The sequence below is a fragment of the Arabidopsis lyrata genome (assembly GCF_000004255.2).
Source record: "Arabidopsis lyrata subsp. lyrata unplaced genomic scaffold ARALYscaffold_8, whole genome shotgun sequence".
In the NCBI taxonomy this organism is placed as follows: Eukaryota; Viridiplantae; Streptophyta; class Magnoliopsida; order Brassicales; family Brassicaceae; genus Arabidopsis; species Arabidopsis lyrata.
This window is the reverse complement of record NW_003302548.1, coordinates 21777520-21796230: the sequence shown is the minus strand read 5'-3', so window position 1 is coordinate 21796230 and position 18711 is coordinate 21777520. Positions and strand designations below refer to the sequence as shown.

Sequence of the window (18711 nt, the reverse complement as noted above, 5' to 3'; positions counted from 1 at the left end):
TTAATCTTTTTATTTATAAAAAAAAAAAAGAACTCCGAAGAGGTGATTTGTGAACCGTTGAGGATTCCATCAAATCAGAATCTGATATTGTTTTAAAGACACCCACTTGTAATGCAATGCATACTTAATATGCAATGGCCTTTGAATATTTATAATGTTCTACCCTTAAAATCAAAAGATTTTTTTTTCGTTTTTTAAATAACTTGCATTATGCATGTTTGAGATCCCACTTATACAAATATTTGTGAACGGTTATGGAGTGTTAAAAGTATTTGTAGATTTTTTTTTTCTGTATAATACTTAAGCCCCGAAAATGTAGACACTGCCTTCATTAAGTATCACACATTTATATTTAGTGAGTTAATTTACATTCATGATTTTCTTGGAATATTCTGATTTCTTAAAGAAAATTAGATGCTAGCTTTTTAAAACACTTTTGCAAACCATGCGGATTTGGGCGTGGTAATGCTATATTGTCTCTCCTATATCAATATTTCCACTTATTTGTGATATCTCGCCGTCTTCAGATTCTTAAAGGTAGTTCATTCTATTCGTTTTAAAATTATTAAACCAGCACCGATTATTCTTGATTTTCTTATACTAGTTAAAGACACTAGCTCCTTAATTATATCCAACCCCAATTTTTCCATCTTCTGTGGTTAAATCTTACTTCTGAGATATTCTTTCTAATGTAATAATAATGTTCTTTGAAGATATGGGAGCTTGTTGACAAAAAGAAAGAAAGAAGGATATGGAGCTTAAAAACTAGAGATGACTCATCAAGATAAGTCGATAACAAAAAGCATATACTACTATTTTCCTTTTCGGGATATAGAGATAAAATGAAAAAGATAAACTACAATAACAACAGAAATAGTATTTCTTCTGTTTCACAAAGAGTGTCATTTTACTATTTTGCACACAAATTAAAAAAAACATTTAAATTTCTTTTTTATCTTTTATTAATACACTAAAATAGTTTTTGTTTCTAATTAATAAGTTGAAAAAATTTGGATAAAATTGATATTTTATTTAAAATTCTGCATTGAAAACACAAAACAACACTCTTTATGATACAAAAATAAAACCTTAAAACGACATTTTTGATGAAACGGAGGGAATAGTAACTTTGTTCAAACATTTGCGTGATAAATTTAAATTTACAGGATAAGCCTTATATAATTAATTTGATTGTTATGAGGGGATGAATCGACTTGATCATTATTGCGTTGGATTGTTATCATCACTAATTATGATATCTAATATATCGATAAACTTCTTTATCTCACACCTAAAGGACTAAGGGGAAATCAATACTATATGATGATTAATGATTACATATTTTTACCAAGTCTTTGAGTTCGGAATTTTTTTTTTTGTTTTTTTTTTTGTATGGTTAATTGAAGATTTATATGTAGAAGTTCATACATTTGTTATGTCCTAAAATATGAAACAAAAAAACAAATAAAAAACTTTTGTTATATCCTGAATTTATGTTCATATTCTAGAAATAAATACTAGCCAAATGCTTAAATCGTCGATTGATATTATAAATATTTTTACTCAAAAACAAGGTTATAACTTATAAAGCATTTGCTCAAAAAAAAAACTTATAAAGCATTTGCTCAAAAAAAAACTTATAATATAATGCAATGATATGAAGCAAGAAAAAGCAACTAATATAATGACAAAAGAATCATACCTTTTTTTCTCTTTCAGAAGTGTATCCGTGGGCCCACGATAAGTGGCAATTCATTTTCCATCTTCTCTTTTTCTTGCAATTATTTTACAAGTATCACTCATGAGTTTATAAGAGGAAAAATAGCAAAAAAAAAAATCATAGTTAAATTAAGTATTAATCAAGAATGGTTGTATATTTAAAGTTAGTTTGTCTTCTTGTTCAATATCCACTAATTAAAAAAATGTCCATTACTGTTTTGATTTAAAGTAATTTAAATTTGTCCAAAAAACAATTAATTAATTAATTTAATAAGGTTATGGGCTTGTGGGCCAAGAAGGAACTGAGTCAGAAAGCGTAGGAAAGCCGTGGGGGATGATGAAGTGGGCCCATCTACACTACCGAAAGTACGTTTTTAAGGCAGCAATAATACCGTTAGGCTTTGGCAGTTGTTTCCGTTACCCTGTCAATTTACTTTTTTTTTTTACTTCCCAAATCATAATATTCAGAATAAATTTGGACTATAAATACACATCGAAAGTGAAAATAAAGGTCAAAGAAATATAAAGTAGAAATAAATGAAGAATACAATTCCTTATATCCCATGGTATTTTTTTCCTCATAGTTATTCACTTATTCTACGTGATATGGAACTGTTCTGGTCCAAGAATATTTATTTATTTATTTCTTAAATGTGACAAGAACATATATTTTTTGCGATGCATGGTTTTTTACACTCATACGTCAGCTAGGATTCGATATTCTGTGTATGTAACTTGTTTTTGCGTTCATGTTTGTCAATCATAATAATTCATTTTTGGAGTTAGTCGATTGTTAATGTTATTTGTTTGTTCCTGTAAAATTTCGAACTAACATAAGGTGATATAGCTAGTGATATTACCCTTTATAAACCTGATGAAATCATAATCACAATATTTTTTTTGTTAACTATATACAATTTCATAGTTTCCCAAAAACCAAGTTTATGGTTTACATGGAAACAAAAGATCGAAACGTGTTAGCTCCATAATGCTTCGACGGAAAAAGGAAAGATAGGAAAGCGATGAGAAACACAGCAGACCAACGACGTAGAATAAGCTTCTTTACATGTAATCACACTCTCTCATTTCTCACTTCATCGCAACGCTTTCCAGCGCATTTCTTCTACTTTCTTTTCATTCCCCCAAAAATCACATCAACTTTATTTATTTTTTCTCTCTTTTATTTATATAGAAAATGAAATAGCCATATATTGGCTAATATGCCAAAAACCTCATGTCAATTTATACACGTTGAATGTTCCCAACTGATATTGACCTTCTATTATTGCCACTAATTTTAAGCTTTTCATTCTGCATGTATATATGTTTGATAATAGAAAATCCTGAACTGAAATTCAAATTAAGTCCAGCTATTTATATTGTTATTTTTTTTTAACAAGTTTTACTGTTGCAATCATGATTTAAATTACAATAAGAAAACTCAAATTTTGATATTTCAATTTTAAAAACGAAATTTTGAACTATTGGACGACCATGAGTTTGGTCAAAACTCACAACATATATATCCTCTTTACGTAAACATTATAATTAAATATATTTTTGGGCCACTTATCGCATCAACATGTGCCATAATCATATACGCTGTTTTTTTTTTCATCAATCATATACGCTGTTTTGGTAATGAACTAATGATATAATCACATAAGCAATTGAATAGTAATTTATCTTGACTTTACAACAAAAGAACACCAGTAAGAAAATAATTATTTTTAACAAATTTTCGAAAATTTGATTTTTTGTTTTACAACGTAACTGCGAAAACCTATCAAAAAGACCTAGCCTATTGATGGGATCAATCGGGAAGAGACCTACATGTGGACTTGGTGAATGCATGTCTTATTGTTTACTTAATTGCTTTGTTTTTTATCATGTTTGAAGAATCTGCCGACCACTAGAGAGGGCTTTGTGTTTCAACAGGGACACGTAACAAAGTAGACCACACGTGTGGTGTCGGTTTAAAAAGAAGGACAGATTCAGACGAGTCATATGGTTTGGGCAGCGAGCGACAAGCTCCTGACACGTTATGAACCTTTTTGAGTCTTTTTGGACTCGGTCCGGTCCATGGCCGACGATTTAGCCTGACACTTCAATTGACTTCCACTTCCACAACAACGTACGTAGTTATAATAATTGAAACAATCGAATATAAAATTTTGAAAAATAAAAATAAATTGAAGAGTATGTACTAAATGGTTTTAGTCTAAACCCATTTCATGAATAAAGAGGTGAACTGTTTTCTTAATTTGCGAAATAAGGAAAAAAAAATGTTTTCTAAGCAATTTTAATTTCTTGTTGAGGAAAACATCATTTTAAGTGAAGGACCATCTATAACGTCAAGAGAAGTTTCGTAAACTTCGTGGATTTGCAATTGTGCATGCACGTGTAGCTAACTAATTCAGAATCTAACTTTTTGAGACATTAGTTATATGTTGAATCGTCACCAAAAAAGATCAGATGTTGAATGAAAAACAATTGAAGCTTATTGAAACCAACACTAATATAGAAGATGTTCAAAGGCGTTGATTCAGCCGAAAAACACGGGTTTGCTTTACAGTTTATAACTTATTTTATACTAATAAATTCGGCACCAGTCAGATCCCTATGTTAAAAATAGTTTTATTTGGAGCTTTATTCACTTTTTTTGTATTCAGTTTTTTCTTCTTATTATATATGTAAATTGTAGTCCCATAAAAAATTTGAAACAAAAGATCGAAAGAATCTGAATCTATGGGATCGCCTGTGAAGCCTCTTTCTTCAACCATTACATATTTGCTTATTACGTCATCGTCAATCGAATGTCCGAATTAATCTTCTATGGCAAGTAATTCAAATAGTATACTGAATAGTATCCCTATTTTCACATTACAATTTTAACTATTTTAAAAACTTGTAAGAAAGCAAAAAACAAAGAAAGTTTTCTATGAATATGCTAACTATTAACAGAAACCGGAAAGGAAAACCATCAGTCTAAAAAAAAAAAAAAACATCAGTCTAATTGATGTTTTAATAAATATGTCCTTAAAATGATCGCGTTCACATGATGCTTGAGTAATTATTTCAACATGCATCGAATCGAAAATTTGGAAGCACATGGCAAAAGGAACAAGATCCTAAGAAATCAAGAATATTTATTTATTTTATTTTGGTAAAATGATTCCTTGAAAGACTGTCCATCTAGTATTTCCCGATGGTTTGAATGTTCTTGTTCATATATACATATAATTTACTGTATATAAGAATAATTTTTTGGTCGACATTGTATAAGCAAATATTGCGGAGTCTTAATTTCATACAAAAGAGTTAGTTTATTCTGATTTTGGTAATCTAATATATCGCGAAAATATAGCTTATTGAAAAAAGAGTTCTGATATGAATAGCTTATTAAGTTTTTTTTTTTTTTTTTTTTTTTTTTTTTTTTTTGAACAATGAGCTTTTATTTTAAGTTAGTTGGCTATGTTGAATTTTGAATCCGAGTTTGGTAAGCATTTATAAGAAATACCCTCAAAGCAAATATGAGGAATCCCACCTATTACCTAACAAGTAAACGAAAATTTTGTTTTTTTCTTAATCCCGAAGGTAAAAAGGTTATAATTAAAGATCCTCACTCAATTGAAACAAAATGTTTTTGATGAGTTTTAGAAGCTAGTATCTTAAGAGCATGTGCAGTGGGAGTCTTTCACTAAAGTCTCTCGGGTAAAAGAAAAATAATAAAATAATAAAAAGTATTATTTAATTATAAGGGTCTCTCCAAAAAGTTGAAAAAGTCTCTCAAAGTCTCTCACTTGAGAGACTCTCACCACTTTTTTGAGAGACTCTTACAATTAATTAATAATTTATATTATTTTATTAATTTTTTTTATCCGATAGACTTTGGTGAGAGACTACAACTACACATGCTTTAAATGTTCTTAGTTGGTCAGAAAGTCAACCGTTCCGTTCCCACATCCAAGAATCTTATTCGGCATGGTCAAACAAATAATGTAGTCTATTGGCTTCGTGCCATTGACTAGGTATTTTAAACCATAAACGTGATCAAACAGAAGACTGAATTTTCCTTGAATAACACAGATTCCTTGTAGGAAATTGAATTCTTGACCTACTACCTCTCCTCCCCTAAGTAAATTTTCCTATGGCTTTTTTAAAAAACTTATTTCTTATAAATATATTTATATCCGAGAGTTTCTACTTTCTAGAACGAATAAAAAACAGATTCGAATATGTTCATTTCAATGTCAGACAACTCAGAACCATAATACGAAGAAGGTAAAATTTGGTTGAAATGGGATACAGTATATATAGGTCAATTTTAAAATTTTTTTAAAAATTTGTATATAGAATAGTTATTTGACTGAAACAATTTCGTTTTATATTCCCACGCAATCCACAGGTTCGATTTGTTTACGTGCATTAGCAATCCAGAGTCCACAGGTTTAACAAACTACAAATATATTAAAGATATTTTTTCCTTCAAAAATGCTACTCCCTCCGTTTCAAAATATAAAGCGTTTTGGAAAACTTTTTTGTTTCAAAATATAAGTCGTTTTCAAGTTTCTATGCAAATTATATACTCCCTCCGTTTCATAATATAAGTCGTTTTAGTTTTAAGCACGCGGATTAAGAAGATCTGCTTTTAAAAAGTTCAACTAATCATAAAAGAGACTGCATAATATAAATAATTATAAAATATTAAAATAATATATAGTTTGCATAGGAATTTGAAAACAACTTATATTGTGAAACAAAAAAATTTCTCCTAAACGACTTATATTATGAAATGGAGGGAGTATTACTTTATTATTTTATGATTATTTTTATTATGCAGTCTCTTTTATGATTGACTGAATTTTTAAAAAGTAGATCTTCTTAATAGACGTGCTTTTATCTAAAACGCCTTATATTTTAAAACGGAAAAAGTATTATTTTCGCTTCCAAATTATACACTTACATACCGAAATAGCACTAGTACAAACTTACTATTTTCGTATGCAGAAAATCATATCTATATATAGCCCGTTTTGACAGAAAAAAAACAAAAATATAAATACATAGTCCATTTTTCTTTGTTATCATTGAAATGGGATGAAATAAAAAGTCATACTGTCAAATTAATTTAAATATAAATGGAGATAATGGAAAATTTTGCAAACAATTAAATGATATAATTAATATGCATTGCAGCCGCAGCTGGTTTTCAGGTTAGCACAAAAATGGGTGCTTTTGGTTTTCAAAGACAAGGGGCGTCTACGAGCTACATTTATATTAATTATATGAACTAATAATTACTAAATTTTATAAAGCTTCTTTATACTTCTTCTGTTTTCTAAAGAGTGTCGTTTAAAGATTTTAATTTCGTTTCACAAAGATTATTGTTTTGTTTTTCAATACAGTTTTAAAAACTAATTCTTTTTTTTTATCCCTACTATTTTTGCTTATTAATTAGTGAGAAAATATTGTTTAGTGTATTAATAAGGGGTAAAAATGAAATTTATTTACTTTTCTTAATTTATATGAAAAATGGTAGAATGACATTGTGAAACAGAGTAACATCGAACATTTGTATATGTGAATGCAACCCATATATATTTAATATTTAACACACTTGCAAGCAATGACACATGTATATTTCACTAGAACGACACCATTTTGTTACAATGTGATATCTTATAAAAAAATACGCAAAACTGATCACTAAAGACAACATAATTTGATAAGTACCAAAACCAAATGGGGTTGCGAGATAAATTCAATGAACAGAAAACGGTCCAAAAAAACAATATCCACGTGCAAAAGACAAGAAGCGTTACAACTTACAATCAAATTCAAATTGTTCTGATACCAACGATGAAACCGGAATAGACTAAAACTTTCTCAAAGGGTCAACCTATTTTAGGAACGTGATTTATCATCTCTCGCATATTTGTATGGATATGAGCCTTGTTAATTCTAACGTTTAAAGAAAAAACGTATATCACATTTTTATCGAATCACAGAATATACTACTACATTTTAGTTTATTCGAATATATATTAATTTTTAAACTTTGGTTAAGTGCTAACTACATTGAACGATGTTTCCATATACTTCAATTTTTTTTTTTTTTTTTATGTTCGAAATTTTAAATAATTAGAATAAGGCTATGTTGATCCAATTTATACTCTAATGTGTAATTGTTTTTTCGGTAAAACTTATTGGTATTTATTTATCTTCTTTTTTTTTAATCTTTTGATAAAAAAAAATTTTTAATTTTTTTTTTTTGATAAAACTTTTTTTTTATTTTTTTAATCTTCCTGAAATTTTCTTGTATTATTAGTGTCAGTTCATGAACAAAAGTTAGGTCTATAAGAAAGTTCGAGAGGGCGATGGTTTATTACAATATGATGATTTTATCTTAATTAAATGTAATGTCATTATTATTTGTATTGTACGTGTGGCTGTATGCATCGCAAGGGGTAATGCCCATACGATCATTTTCATTTTGATTGTTTATGAAATCGGTGAAGTCGATATGTTAGATAATTTAGTATTAAAACAAAATCTTACATGTTAGATAATTTAGTATTCGATCGGATATCAATAATTTATCATAACAAAGTATATACAAAACCCTATACTATTTTTTTTAATACGAAACAGTATCAAAATTTTGAATAATTTAGAGTATGTTATATAGATCGTGAAAGCTTTTGGTGTTTTATCTTATTACAAATTTATCATTAAAATAGCTACACTACACGTAATTAACTACATTATACATAATAGTAGTCCCCCCTATACAATTAATTTCCCCAAACGAAACAAAACGGTTGATATATACGTTGAAGTGGACATAAATTGGTTAGTGAAAATAATAATAAAAATAACTTGATTACTTAGTTATATAATATGATTCGACGACGTTAGGTTATTAAAAACATATATACGAATACGACGTAGACGAATAAGACATAGAGAGAAGGTGCTTTCCTTTGCATCGGGGACACGTGGTATTATAGAAGGACCATTTACACAAAGAGAAGAGTCACACCACTTCCTCGAGCTGGGCCGGCTTGTAGGTCCCCCACATAAGATCCTCGGTCCCATGGCTCCCACTTGTAACTTGTAACAAGACTCTCTTCTCTCTCTCTAAATACTAACCAAGGTTATTAGCTTGTGCTTCTATAAAAGCCACCTCTTGGTCTTCGCATCTTTCCCACACTAACTCTCTATCTCTCTCGTCTCTTCGAACACTTCAAAAAACATAGCAACTTCACTTCTTCTTCTTCTTCCTTCCTCGTAGTTTCTCGTTTGATCCCATTCTCTTTTACCTCCTCCTCTGTTCTGAACATCCCCTGTTTTTAATAAAATGGTGAGCCAAAACGTTGTCGTATCAGACGCCAAGACCGGGATCATAACGGTCTCTACAGTCTCTAACTCCTCTGTCTTTACTCCTTCCGCTCAAAAACCACCGACTGCTCCTGGTTACATCTCAATCTCCAAGAAAAAACTCCTCAAAAACCTTGAAATCAATGGGGCTCAAAGTCAAAGACTTAACTCTTGGGTTGACTCCATGAGAGCTTCTTCTCCTACCCATCTCAAATCACTTTCTTCTTTCTCTTCCGAAGAAGAACACAACTCTTGGATCGTAAGCTCCATTACACACTTTTTTTTTTCCAAGACAAGCTCTGTTTCTTTTTCTTATAGTAATGCTTAATTTTATTTGTCTTTTAATTCTGACCAGAAACGACATCCATCAGCGCTTGACATGTTCGAAAGAATCATCGAAGAAGCAAGAGGAAAACAGATCGTCATGTTTCTTGATTATGACGGTACTCTTTCTCCGATAGTCGATGATCCAGACAGAGCCTTCATGACTAGCAAGGTTCTTATAATCAGTCAAGATCGATTTCCATTTTTGTTCTGTTTCAAATCTCTTATTTTTGTAAATATTAAACTCTGTTCTGTGTTTCACAGATGAGAAGGACAGTGAAAAAAATGGCCAAGTGTTTTCCAACTTCTATTGTTACTGGTAGATGCATAGACAAGGTACATTTTGTGATACTTATTTAATTTCCCATTTTCTTAACAGAATTTGATTATGAGTCCATTTCAATTAATTATGTTTTGTTAATATATATTTTTGTAGGTTTATAGCTTTGTGAAGCTAGCAGAATTGTATTATGCTGGAAGCCATGGGATGGATATTAAAGGTCCAACTAAAGGTTTCTCAAGATACAATAAGGTAGATTCCTTAACTCACATAATTACAAAATTTCAATCCTGATCTTCTTTAGTTTTGCTTTTTTTTTTTTAATCAAATGTTGTTTTTTAGGATAAACCATCAGTTCTTTATCAACCAGCCGGCGACTTTCTTCCCATGATCGATGAGGTAAATAAATCTGTTTTTTTAATCATCTCTGTGTGTATTTAATTTTAGAATTTTCTTAATTTTTTATTTTTTATTTCTCTTTAGGTTTATAAACAATTAGTGGAGAAAACCAAATCAACACCAGGAGCCAAAGTGGAGAACAACAAGTTCTGTCTTTCTGTGCACTTCCGTTGTGTCGACGAGAAGGTAAAAAATATATATATTCAAAAACAATAATACGGTATATAATAATATAATTATCCGATTAATGTTATCTTTTATTCAGAGCAAAACTAATACAGTGAATAATTATCCTTCAAAAATATTCAGAAATGGAGCGAATTGGCTTTAAAAGTTCGGTCGGTGGTCAAGAACTATCCGACGCTGAAACTGTCTCAAGGTCGAAAGGTATGACGTGGCATCATCTTGTTGGTGAATGTCATCTAATTTAAGTGTTTTTTTTTTTGTTTTTCTTTTTGAAATTTCTAATTTAAATTTATCTTCTTACTTTAAACAGGTTTTTGAAATCCGACCTATGATTAAATGGGACAAAGGCAAGGCTCTTGAGTTTTTGTTAGAGTCACTCGGTGAGTCTCTCTTTCATCTCTTGTTTGATTTTATTTTTGCTTGTTTTAACTCTTTCATCAACAATAATATGGCTCAATAAATGTGCTTTTTTCAAAGTTCAATTAAATGTGACCAATTCTAAATTTAGAACTTCGGCTGTTGCAGGATTTGAGAACTGTAACGATGTATTTCCGATTTACATTGGCGATGATAAAACCGATGAAGATGCATTCAAGGTATACAATTCAAATGAAAATTGTAAATATTTATTTCATTATTTGTAATTACATATTATTCAAAAAAATATATGAATCTAAAAGAGCTATAAAGGATAGCCAAATTAAAACATCACGTTTATATAACAAAATAATACTCCATATATATAAGTAATCTCATATAACACTAATTATGTTTTAATCTAAATTAGCTGCTACGGGAGAGAGGACAAGGCTTTGGTATTCTTGTCTCCAAGTTCCCCAAAGATACCAGTGCGTCGTATTCTTTGCAAGACCCACCTCAGGCAAGTACATATACAATTATACATACAAATAGATATATCCATGTACGCATATAGAAACCGTATAGTTATACGTATATGAGATATGGCAAGTTGGCAACTATAATAATCTTCTGGTAACATATATAATTACAGGTGATGAATTTCTTGCAACGGTTGGTGGACTGGAAACAAATGCAGCAATAAACGTGGAAGGCGCAATGAAGTACATTTAGTAGTTTTTTTAAATAAAATGATCATATTCATAACTATAGGTCCATATATTCATAACTATAGGTCCATATATATATATATATATATATATATATATATATATATAGATAGATAATATGTACATCCCTAACCTATAATGGAACATTGTACAAGATCCTCATATAGATTTATCTTGTTCATCATAATTCTTTTCTTTTAGAACAAGAGATTATATGAACAAGAAAAATGGGGAACTTTTATTGATTGGGGATATATTTTTATAGCCTTCTATGTTTATTGCTCGAAGGCAATTTTTTTACTTTTCAAGTTAGGCTATTGTAAGGGAAATGGGTATATATAGTCGATACCTTTTGTATAATCATAATGCAAATGAGTATCATTTTATGAAATGATCATATTTTAGTTCCTGTATTTGTCTTCATCATTTATAATTTTTTTTTGTTTCAACCTAAATCTATGAATATCTTATAATATTCTCTCTCTTTCACAAAAGAATTACCGGTCTGTCTTTTTTTCAAATGAGATACTGTGCCATTTTTCTTCTTCTGAAGTTAAATAAGTTCCATTCATAATGCAACCATTGGATTCTTCTGTAAAATTCTGCACTCAAAATATTGAACAATACATTTTGCAAAACAAAGAGATTTCTAGAATAAAATTTATTTTAAATGGAAGAAATAACATAACAATTCAATGCGAGTTTTATATATGATGCAGATTGTCACCTAGTGGGACTTACATATCCTTGGTAGGTCCGTAACTTCTTTCACGACATGAAAAGATACAAAGTACTTGTGCTAACAATGACCACCGAGATGACAAATTCTACAACTTCCAAATCTTTTTTCTCTGTTTGAATTAAATCTTTTTTCTTGTCTGAATTAAAGTACATTACAAGACAAACTAGTTTCTCTTAAAAAAAAAAAAAATTAACGAAAGGACAATTTTTCGTCTGTTACTTGCACCGCATGAGAACCTACATGTTAAGTACGTGTTCCACTTCATGTCCATATCATTTGTCTCTCTCACCATGCATATTGGACCTCTCGTAGATCCTTAACACGTGTCAACGTTGGAATTGGAAATGTCGGTCCACGGTTAAGCATTCATAGTGTTGTCTTGTTTTTAAAAAGGACCTATGTGTATGATTAAATGTGCACATGGTGATGCATGTGAAGGAGAATGCCTTAACAATGGGGAGCCACATTCAATGGACACGTTTTACTGTTTTTACCCTTTCTCTGACATTCTCAACTAACCAAAATGGTTCAGAAATTATGATTATGATTATTGACAAATTATGATTTAAATCCTTTAAATTGCAAATTTTATTTTGATGATCATTCTCAAGTTCTCAACGTTTTAAATAATTAGAATATCTGGATTCTTCTATATGTCATGAAAATTAATATGGACTTCTGCTTCCTGTTTTTAACAAAAAAGAAAGAACAACAACCAAGCAAACAATTATGAAAGTGGTAAATGGTTTTACACTATGGAAAAGAAACCGTAAGTAGTTTGGATTCGTCTTAAATTTTAAAGTTTTGGGCTGTTTAAATCAACACGGCCCATTGAACGGCCCATTCGAACAAGACTTGCAAAAGGAAAACAGAAAACAGAGTTTTATGTTCACTGGTCCTCTGCAAGACTGCAACTGTCAAGATCAAGAACTTCCATTACAATTACAAAGCTCTGCAAATAAAATTCTAGAAATTTAGAAATAAATGAATTAAGAAGCTCAAATGGATTCAGAAGAGTTTCTCTATAGCGTCCCAATCAATCTCCAAAGAAGGATACTTGTGCAAACCCATCAAGAAACTCTCATCTTCTTTCATACAGTCGCTTGAGAAATCCAACAACGTTATATCCGACTCAGGAGAAGAGCCCGAAAACCCGGATCCGTATATCTCCCCAAATTCCGGTTCTTGCTCCGGTTCATGACCCGTATAATGAAAAGCAGAGAGCACCTCCTCTGTTTTGTTCTGTTTCCTGAGCTGAGGAAGAGGAAGATCAGAGCTATGGCAGATTGAGTCGATCTTTGCGTTGATAGAAGGAGACAATGTATGTTTATAGTGTCCTTGACGAGCAATATCGGGGAAATTTAGACGAGCGTTGTCTCCTCTGATCTTATGAGCAGCTTGATCATAAGCTAATGCAGCTTCTTGGGCCGTTTCGAACGTACCGAGCCATAACCGGGTTCGGTTTTTAGGTAGCCGAATCTCAGCTACCCATTTACCCCATTGCCGTTGTCTTACGCCTCGGTATAGTTTAACCGGTTTGGCTGCTACGTCGGTTTTCTTCATTAGGGTTGGTTTAGTGGTGAGAAGATGACTACCAGCTCGACGACGAGGTTGGTTTTGCCGGAGATGTAACTCAGTTTGAATTTGGAGGATTTGAGTTGGAGTGAGCTGGTTTAGCCCAATCGGACCGGTTTGGTTAGATTCCGGTAAGGCTTGGTTATTATTATTAGTAGTTAAAGTTTTTGGGTTTGATGAAAAGGAATACGAAGAAGAAGAAGAAGAAGAAGAAGATGAAGTTACCTTCATGAATGGTTCAAGAGCTTTCGTGAACTCGTCTATGTAACCATTCATGTTTAAAGCCATTGCCATTTGTTGTATACAAATAACCAAAATAAATAAATAAAAATTGGAGAAACAAAGAGGAACTTCTGGAGAAAAAAAGAAAAGCCCTACTAAGAAAACGAATTGACTAAATTATGGAAGAAAAAAAAAGTAGAAACGAAGATTTGTTTCTTTTGTTTAGATTTGAAATATTCACGAGCTTGTATTGTGTTTGATAGTTTCGCCATAAACTTTGGCTTATATATGTGTTATAGTCAGTTTCGGCCATGGGGTTTTCTGTGGTAAAAGTCAATGACGCTGATGACGTCATGTGTATATCGTAAAAACTAAGAGCAAGTCCAATGGTGGTAAAGTCTTTAAAAGGACTCTTAAACATTTTTTTATTATAAATTTTGATAATTTCAAAATTAAGAGTTTATGTTGAGTAGAGTCCTTAAATACGTTTCTTAGAAAAAAAATTATTTTTAAAATGAAAATTATAATTTTTTTTATTTGATAAAACTTAATAATTATTATAATTTTCTTAAATTTTAAACATACAAAACATAAAAGCATATTAAAAAATATAAATAAAAAACCGGAATAACGATTAGTCTTTAGTTTAATTCGTGCCAAATTTATGCCATATATGAATCTGAGTCTTAGTAAAACCTCATTCACAAAACAAGACTTTAGCATTTAAACAAAAAAAAAAAGATAAATTTTTGCAAGACAGAAAAATAAGTGTCGCAGAATAAAAAAAACAAGAGATAAATTTATTTTTGGCTTCTATATATTTTCCTCACCCAATCACAAGGCAACACAACATGTGTCCTTAACAAATCCTAAAACTCTAAACTAAGAAACAATTCTTAAGCTAAGAAACTCTAATATCTTGTTTTTATTAATTTTAATAATTTTTTAAGCTAAGGATTTCTTAAGAACTTCACTAAGAAACACCATTGGACTTGCTCTAATACTCCAAGAATCAAATACATTTGCATTTAATAAAAATATTAGTATGAAATAAACGCGTTGACAATTGTTAATGTCCACTTAACTCGTTTATGTTTTATTGGTATCTCAATTAATCAGGACATATTATGAAATTTTACAATGTGTTTAACTGTTAAGTTTATTGCATATTCAATTAAAATGAAGCACAGTAGCAAACTAGTACTAGTATTATAAATCCAAAACCCAAATTACAACTATATTTCCCTATATCATTATAAAGCATTATGTGAGTGTAAGTTTAAATGTGTAATCCTTCTTTTTACAAGTGTACCGCACATATGATTCATCCGAGTTTAAGAGAAAAACAAGAAAGGATCTGTATTTGTATTATTTAATCAACATTTTGATATTAGGGTAAAAAGTTAAAAACATGAAAAAAAGATTGGAACCAATCAGCTTTTAGTGTGGAAACAAAAGAGCCCCACATAGACGTGTTCACACGTTGTGTCCTACGTGGAATTGACTTGTAAACTTCGCAAGGCACCTTCACTCTCATTTTAGCACTAACATTTTCTTCAGTTTTTGGTCCTTTTTGTTATTTAGAAACCGACAAAGATGATTTATTAGTACGGAAATTAGACCTTTATACATATATATAAATACCTTGGATTTTTTAATTATAAGATAACATAGTGTATAAGAAATCAGACTCTTAATTTTAACAAAAGAAATGAGGCTCAATGTCAAACTATATAATGTATAAGAAAATATGGTCAATACTCTTTTTTTTTTTTTTTTTATCAGCATGGGACTTTAGGTTGCTTCTCGTGAATCTTCTCCACTTTTTTTCACTTATGCTTTTTCAAGGATATTTTTTATACCAGCCTAATATGCAACAACAAATAATGTGAAAAATTAAAGTCATACTTTTCAAGCTAACTTTAAACCACGCCTTATATTCAGTTCCAAAATATAGTCTTTTGTTTTTTAGTAATATGGATAGATATTGATTAAGAAACAAATCTTAATTGTTGATCTCAGATTCTTACAAAGAGCAACAGATTCAAGAACATGAATTTCCAACAGGAGTGTGTAAGCCAAACGGCAAATCAAAAACTTGAAGTTTTTGGAACAAATAGGGACATGTGAATACACCACTTATCAATATGTTTGAGAGACCCTTTAGAATCGAGAGAGAGAGATTTGATCATTTGAGTGTTTTTTGGTTTGTGCAGCGATTTGAAAATCATTCGTTGGTTATTATTGCAAGGGATGCAATTGTAAACTGTAAGAATACGTGAATCTTTCACAAATTGAAGACCAAAGTGACATATACACACTAAATTTAGTGGTGTGAGAATGTTAAACTAAACCATAAAATCGACCTAAATTTATATTGTAATTATCGTAATAGTGTTGATGCATATGTGAATTCTAGACAAGATTAAAAATAAAACCATAGAACCAAAAAGAATTCGAAATGAAACCGCTAACTCGTTGACTTTTTTCAAAAGTATTAAAATAGTTGACTTTTGTATGTCAAAGCAGAAACAAATCAATATCCCATATTCTTAATTAGTTCATTGCTAATCTATAAGACATGATTAGGTAGCTAACTAATATTTTTCATGATTCGATGGACCCTCTATTGATTATCAGTACCGATTTCTGCTACCTCTTATCTTACTTGAAATTTCCAACAATTGTTTAAAATGAAACTTTGATTATTAAAGTTTATATACATACTAAATCGTCTTTCTTAGCCCAAAAATTGTTTGCAAGTGAAATTAGCAGTAACAAAAGGATAAAGGAATCAAATGGAGAAATGCCAATACAGAGATCATTATAATAACTAGTCTCAAGGATCTGAAACAACTTGCTAGAAGAACCAAGTCTAATACTAAACATAGATGCAACATCAAATGATGACAGATGTTAAAATACATACATGGGTTGCTTTAAATATAAGGAAGAAGGTTACAAACTCTTACAACATTCAAACCAACAATCAGTACTTAAGTGTTGTTGTGTTGAGGTGTTTTCGTTGCTCTCTCCAGATCAATCTTGCAATTTTCTCTCAACTCTTTCATGGCTACAAAGCTATTGTGCTGCAGGTTATCATTAGCAATGGACATCAAAACACAGAACAGAATTTTTACGGACCAAAACAAACCATTACTCAATTAGAACTGAGAGTCGGATATAAGCTCTGAGGAACTTACGAGGTGGTTGCTTTCACGAGCCAAGATACCTTCCATGTTAAGAAATAGAGATGTCCATTGATCCATGGGATTTTCTGTATTTGTGGAGTTATTGGAGTTCTCAGATCCATAAATATCCATTGGCTTTCCTCTATCATTCCTTTGGATCAAGCCACTAGCTTCTTTCTGGCTCTTCTTCAACACTGCATTCAACCCAAATTCATATGACCATAAATGAAATTTACCACTATTTTTCGACTCTGTGTTTCCCAGTGTAATAAGAACACTTACCAGATAATCGGCCTTTGATATCCTGGTAGTGAAGATCTGACCAGATATATGCAGCTGAAGACATTCATTACATCCACAAAACAAAGTTAGATCATGTTATTGAGAATCAAAGAGACAGTATTAACAAAAAAACAACACTAAAGAATCAGACAAACCTTTCAGGCAAAAAGAACAAGAGCAAGATTTAAGCTCTTGGTCAGCTTCCATATCGTGATTAACAACAATTCCCATACCGTCAACATTCGAACATCTATTAATATTAAACGATTTCACAGTCTGAGAATTAGGCACCAACAAACCCGCACTTTCACTATTGTTGCAACTAAACAGAGTCATAGCTAAGTCTTCACTGGTAACAGCATCGGTTTGACTAGCACAGACATTCATATCCGAGTCTTTCTCACACGTCTCCTTCACAGCATCACCATCAACATTACTAGGTTCAACACCAATATCTACCGCGTTGGTTTCACCCTGAGATTCTTTAACATCGAAATTCTCAGAATCACAATCAAAACTACTAATTTTATCATCAGAAGAAGAAGCTTCATTTGTATCACTAGTCCTAGTACTCTCCTTGACCAAGTCGTCAACAACTAAACACAACCTCTTGGAAAACTTAACCCCGGAACCTTCACGAGCAACAAGGCTCTTACCAGAATCATCTCCAGATTTAAGAAGCAAATCACCCAAAATCGCTGAAAGACCTCTCTTGCTTGGAACATTAGTCATATCACACAATGCGGGACGTGTTTCCTTGGACGCTACTAAGCTGCAGCCATCTCCAGTCATCTTTAAAAATCACCCACACAAACAAAAACCAAAAAACTTTCAAATTTCCTCACCAGAAAACCCTAAAATTCGAAGGTACAGTTTTAATAAATTGAAGAAAACCCACTTCAATTCGGAATCAATTAATTGAAAAAGAAGCTAGAAAATGAAACGATTCGTACATTAGAAATGAAGAACCCTAAAATTAACGAAAGACAAAAATCAAACTGAGTTTGTTTCACTGACCAATGGATTGATGGCATCCGTCGTTGGCTGAAAAATCTTGGTTTAATCGGAAGCAAAAATGAGAGATCTTACTTGGTTTAGTCGGAAGAACAAATAATACTCAGTAGAGAATTAGGGTTTATTTTAGAGGTGGTTGAGGCGGGAACCAATTCTGATTTCTCCGATCCTAGATTTTTCTTTTGACCCGCGTTTCGAAGGAGTCACGCGCAGTCACTCTCACAACTACTTAATGGGCCACAATTGAAACTCACAGTTACATGAAGCCCAAAAGCCCAAGATCTACTTTGCTACGTCAGGTCAAAG

At 31.2% G+C, this 18711-nt stretch overlaps 3 protein-coding genes across 3 annotated transcripts; 1 reads left to right on the top strand and 2 right to left on the bottom strand.

Annotated features, from left to right (window-relative positions):
• Positions 1-8520: 8520 nt before the first annotated feature.
• On the top strand, positions 8521-11443 carry LOC9301017 (probable trehalose-phosphate phosphatase J). Its single transcript, XM_002866605.2, has 11 exons — positions 8521-9361; positions 9458-9598; positions 9691-9762; positions 9863-9958; positions 10049-10105; positions 10190-10291; positions 10415-10492; positions 10602-10671; positions 10817-10887; positions 11079-11171; positions 11304-11443. The coding sequence occupies exons 1-11, from the start codon at positions 9083-9085 to the stop codon at positions 11352-11354; spliced, it is 1110 nt and encodes a 369-aa protein (XP_002866651.1). The 5' UTR covers positions 8521-9082; the 3' UTR covers positions 11355-11443.
• A 1114-nt stretch (positions 11444-12557) lies between these two features.
• On the bottom strand, positions 12558-14259 carry LOC9301016 (ethylene-responsive transcription factor ERF057). The gene has a single exon (XM_002864895.2). It carries the CDS (start codon positions 13988-13990, stop codon positions 13130-13132), a length of 861 nt encoding a protein of 286 aa, XP_002864941.1. The 5' UTR covers positions 13991-14259; the 3' UTR covers positions 12558-13129.
• Positions 14260-16704: 2445 nt separating this feature from the next.
• LOC9302723 lies at positions 16705-18643 on the bottom strand. Its single transcript, XM_002864894.2, has 5 exons — positions 18409-18643; positions 17547-18183; positions 17392-17445; positions 17122-17303; positions 16705-17007 (listed from the first exon to the last, which is right to left on the bottom strand). The coding sequence occupies exons 2-5, from the start codon at positions 18181-18183 to the stop codon at positions 16915-16917; spliced, it is 966 nt and encodes a 321-aa protein (XP_002864940.1). The 5' UTR covers positions 18409-18643; the 3' UTR covers positions 16705-16914.
• Positions 18644-18711: the final 68 nt, after the last annotated feature.

What these genes read in the sequence shown, in the direction of transcription:
- LOC9301016 (XM_002864895.2), bottom strand. Translation starts at nt 13,990, where the DNA reads ATGGCAATGGCTTTAAACATGAATGGTTACATAGACGAGTTCACGAAA.
- LOC9302723 (XM_002864894.2), bottom strand. Translation starts at nt 18,183, where the DNA reads ATGACTGGAGATGGCTGCAGCTTAGTAGCGTCCAAGGAAACACGTCCC. An exon ending in TTGTTCTTTTTGCCTGAAAG is followed by an intron (nt 17,446 to 17,546) that starts GTTTGTCTGATT and finishes GAATGTCTTCAG; the next exon opens with CTGCATATATCTGGTCAGAT. An exon ending in TATCAAAGGCCGATTATCTG is followed by an intron (nt 17,304 to 17,391) that starts GTAAGTGTTCTT and finishes GGTTGAATGCAG; the next exon opens with TGTTGAAGAAGAGCCAGAAA.
- LOC9301017 (XM_002866605.2), top strand. Translation starts at nt 9,083, where the DNA reads ATGGTGAGCCAAAACGTTGTCGTATCAGACGCCAAGACCGGGATCATA. An exon ending in AAGAACACAACTCTTGGATC is followed by an intron (nt 9,362 to 9,457) that starts GTAAGCTCCATT and finishes AATTCTGACCAG; the next exon opens with AAACGACATCCATCAGCGCT. An exon ending in GTTTTTGTTAGAGTCACTCG is followed by an intron (nt 10,672 to 10,816) that starts GTGAGTCTCTCT and finishes CGGCTGTTGCAG; the next exon opens with GATTTGAGAACTGTAACGAT.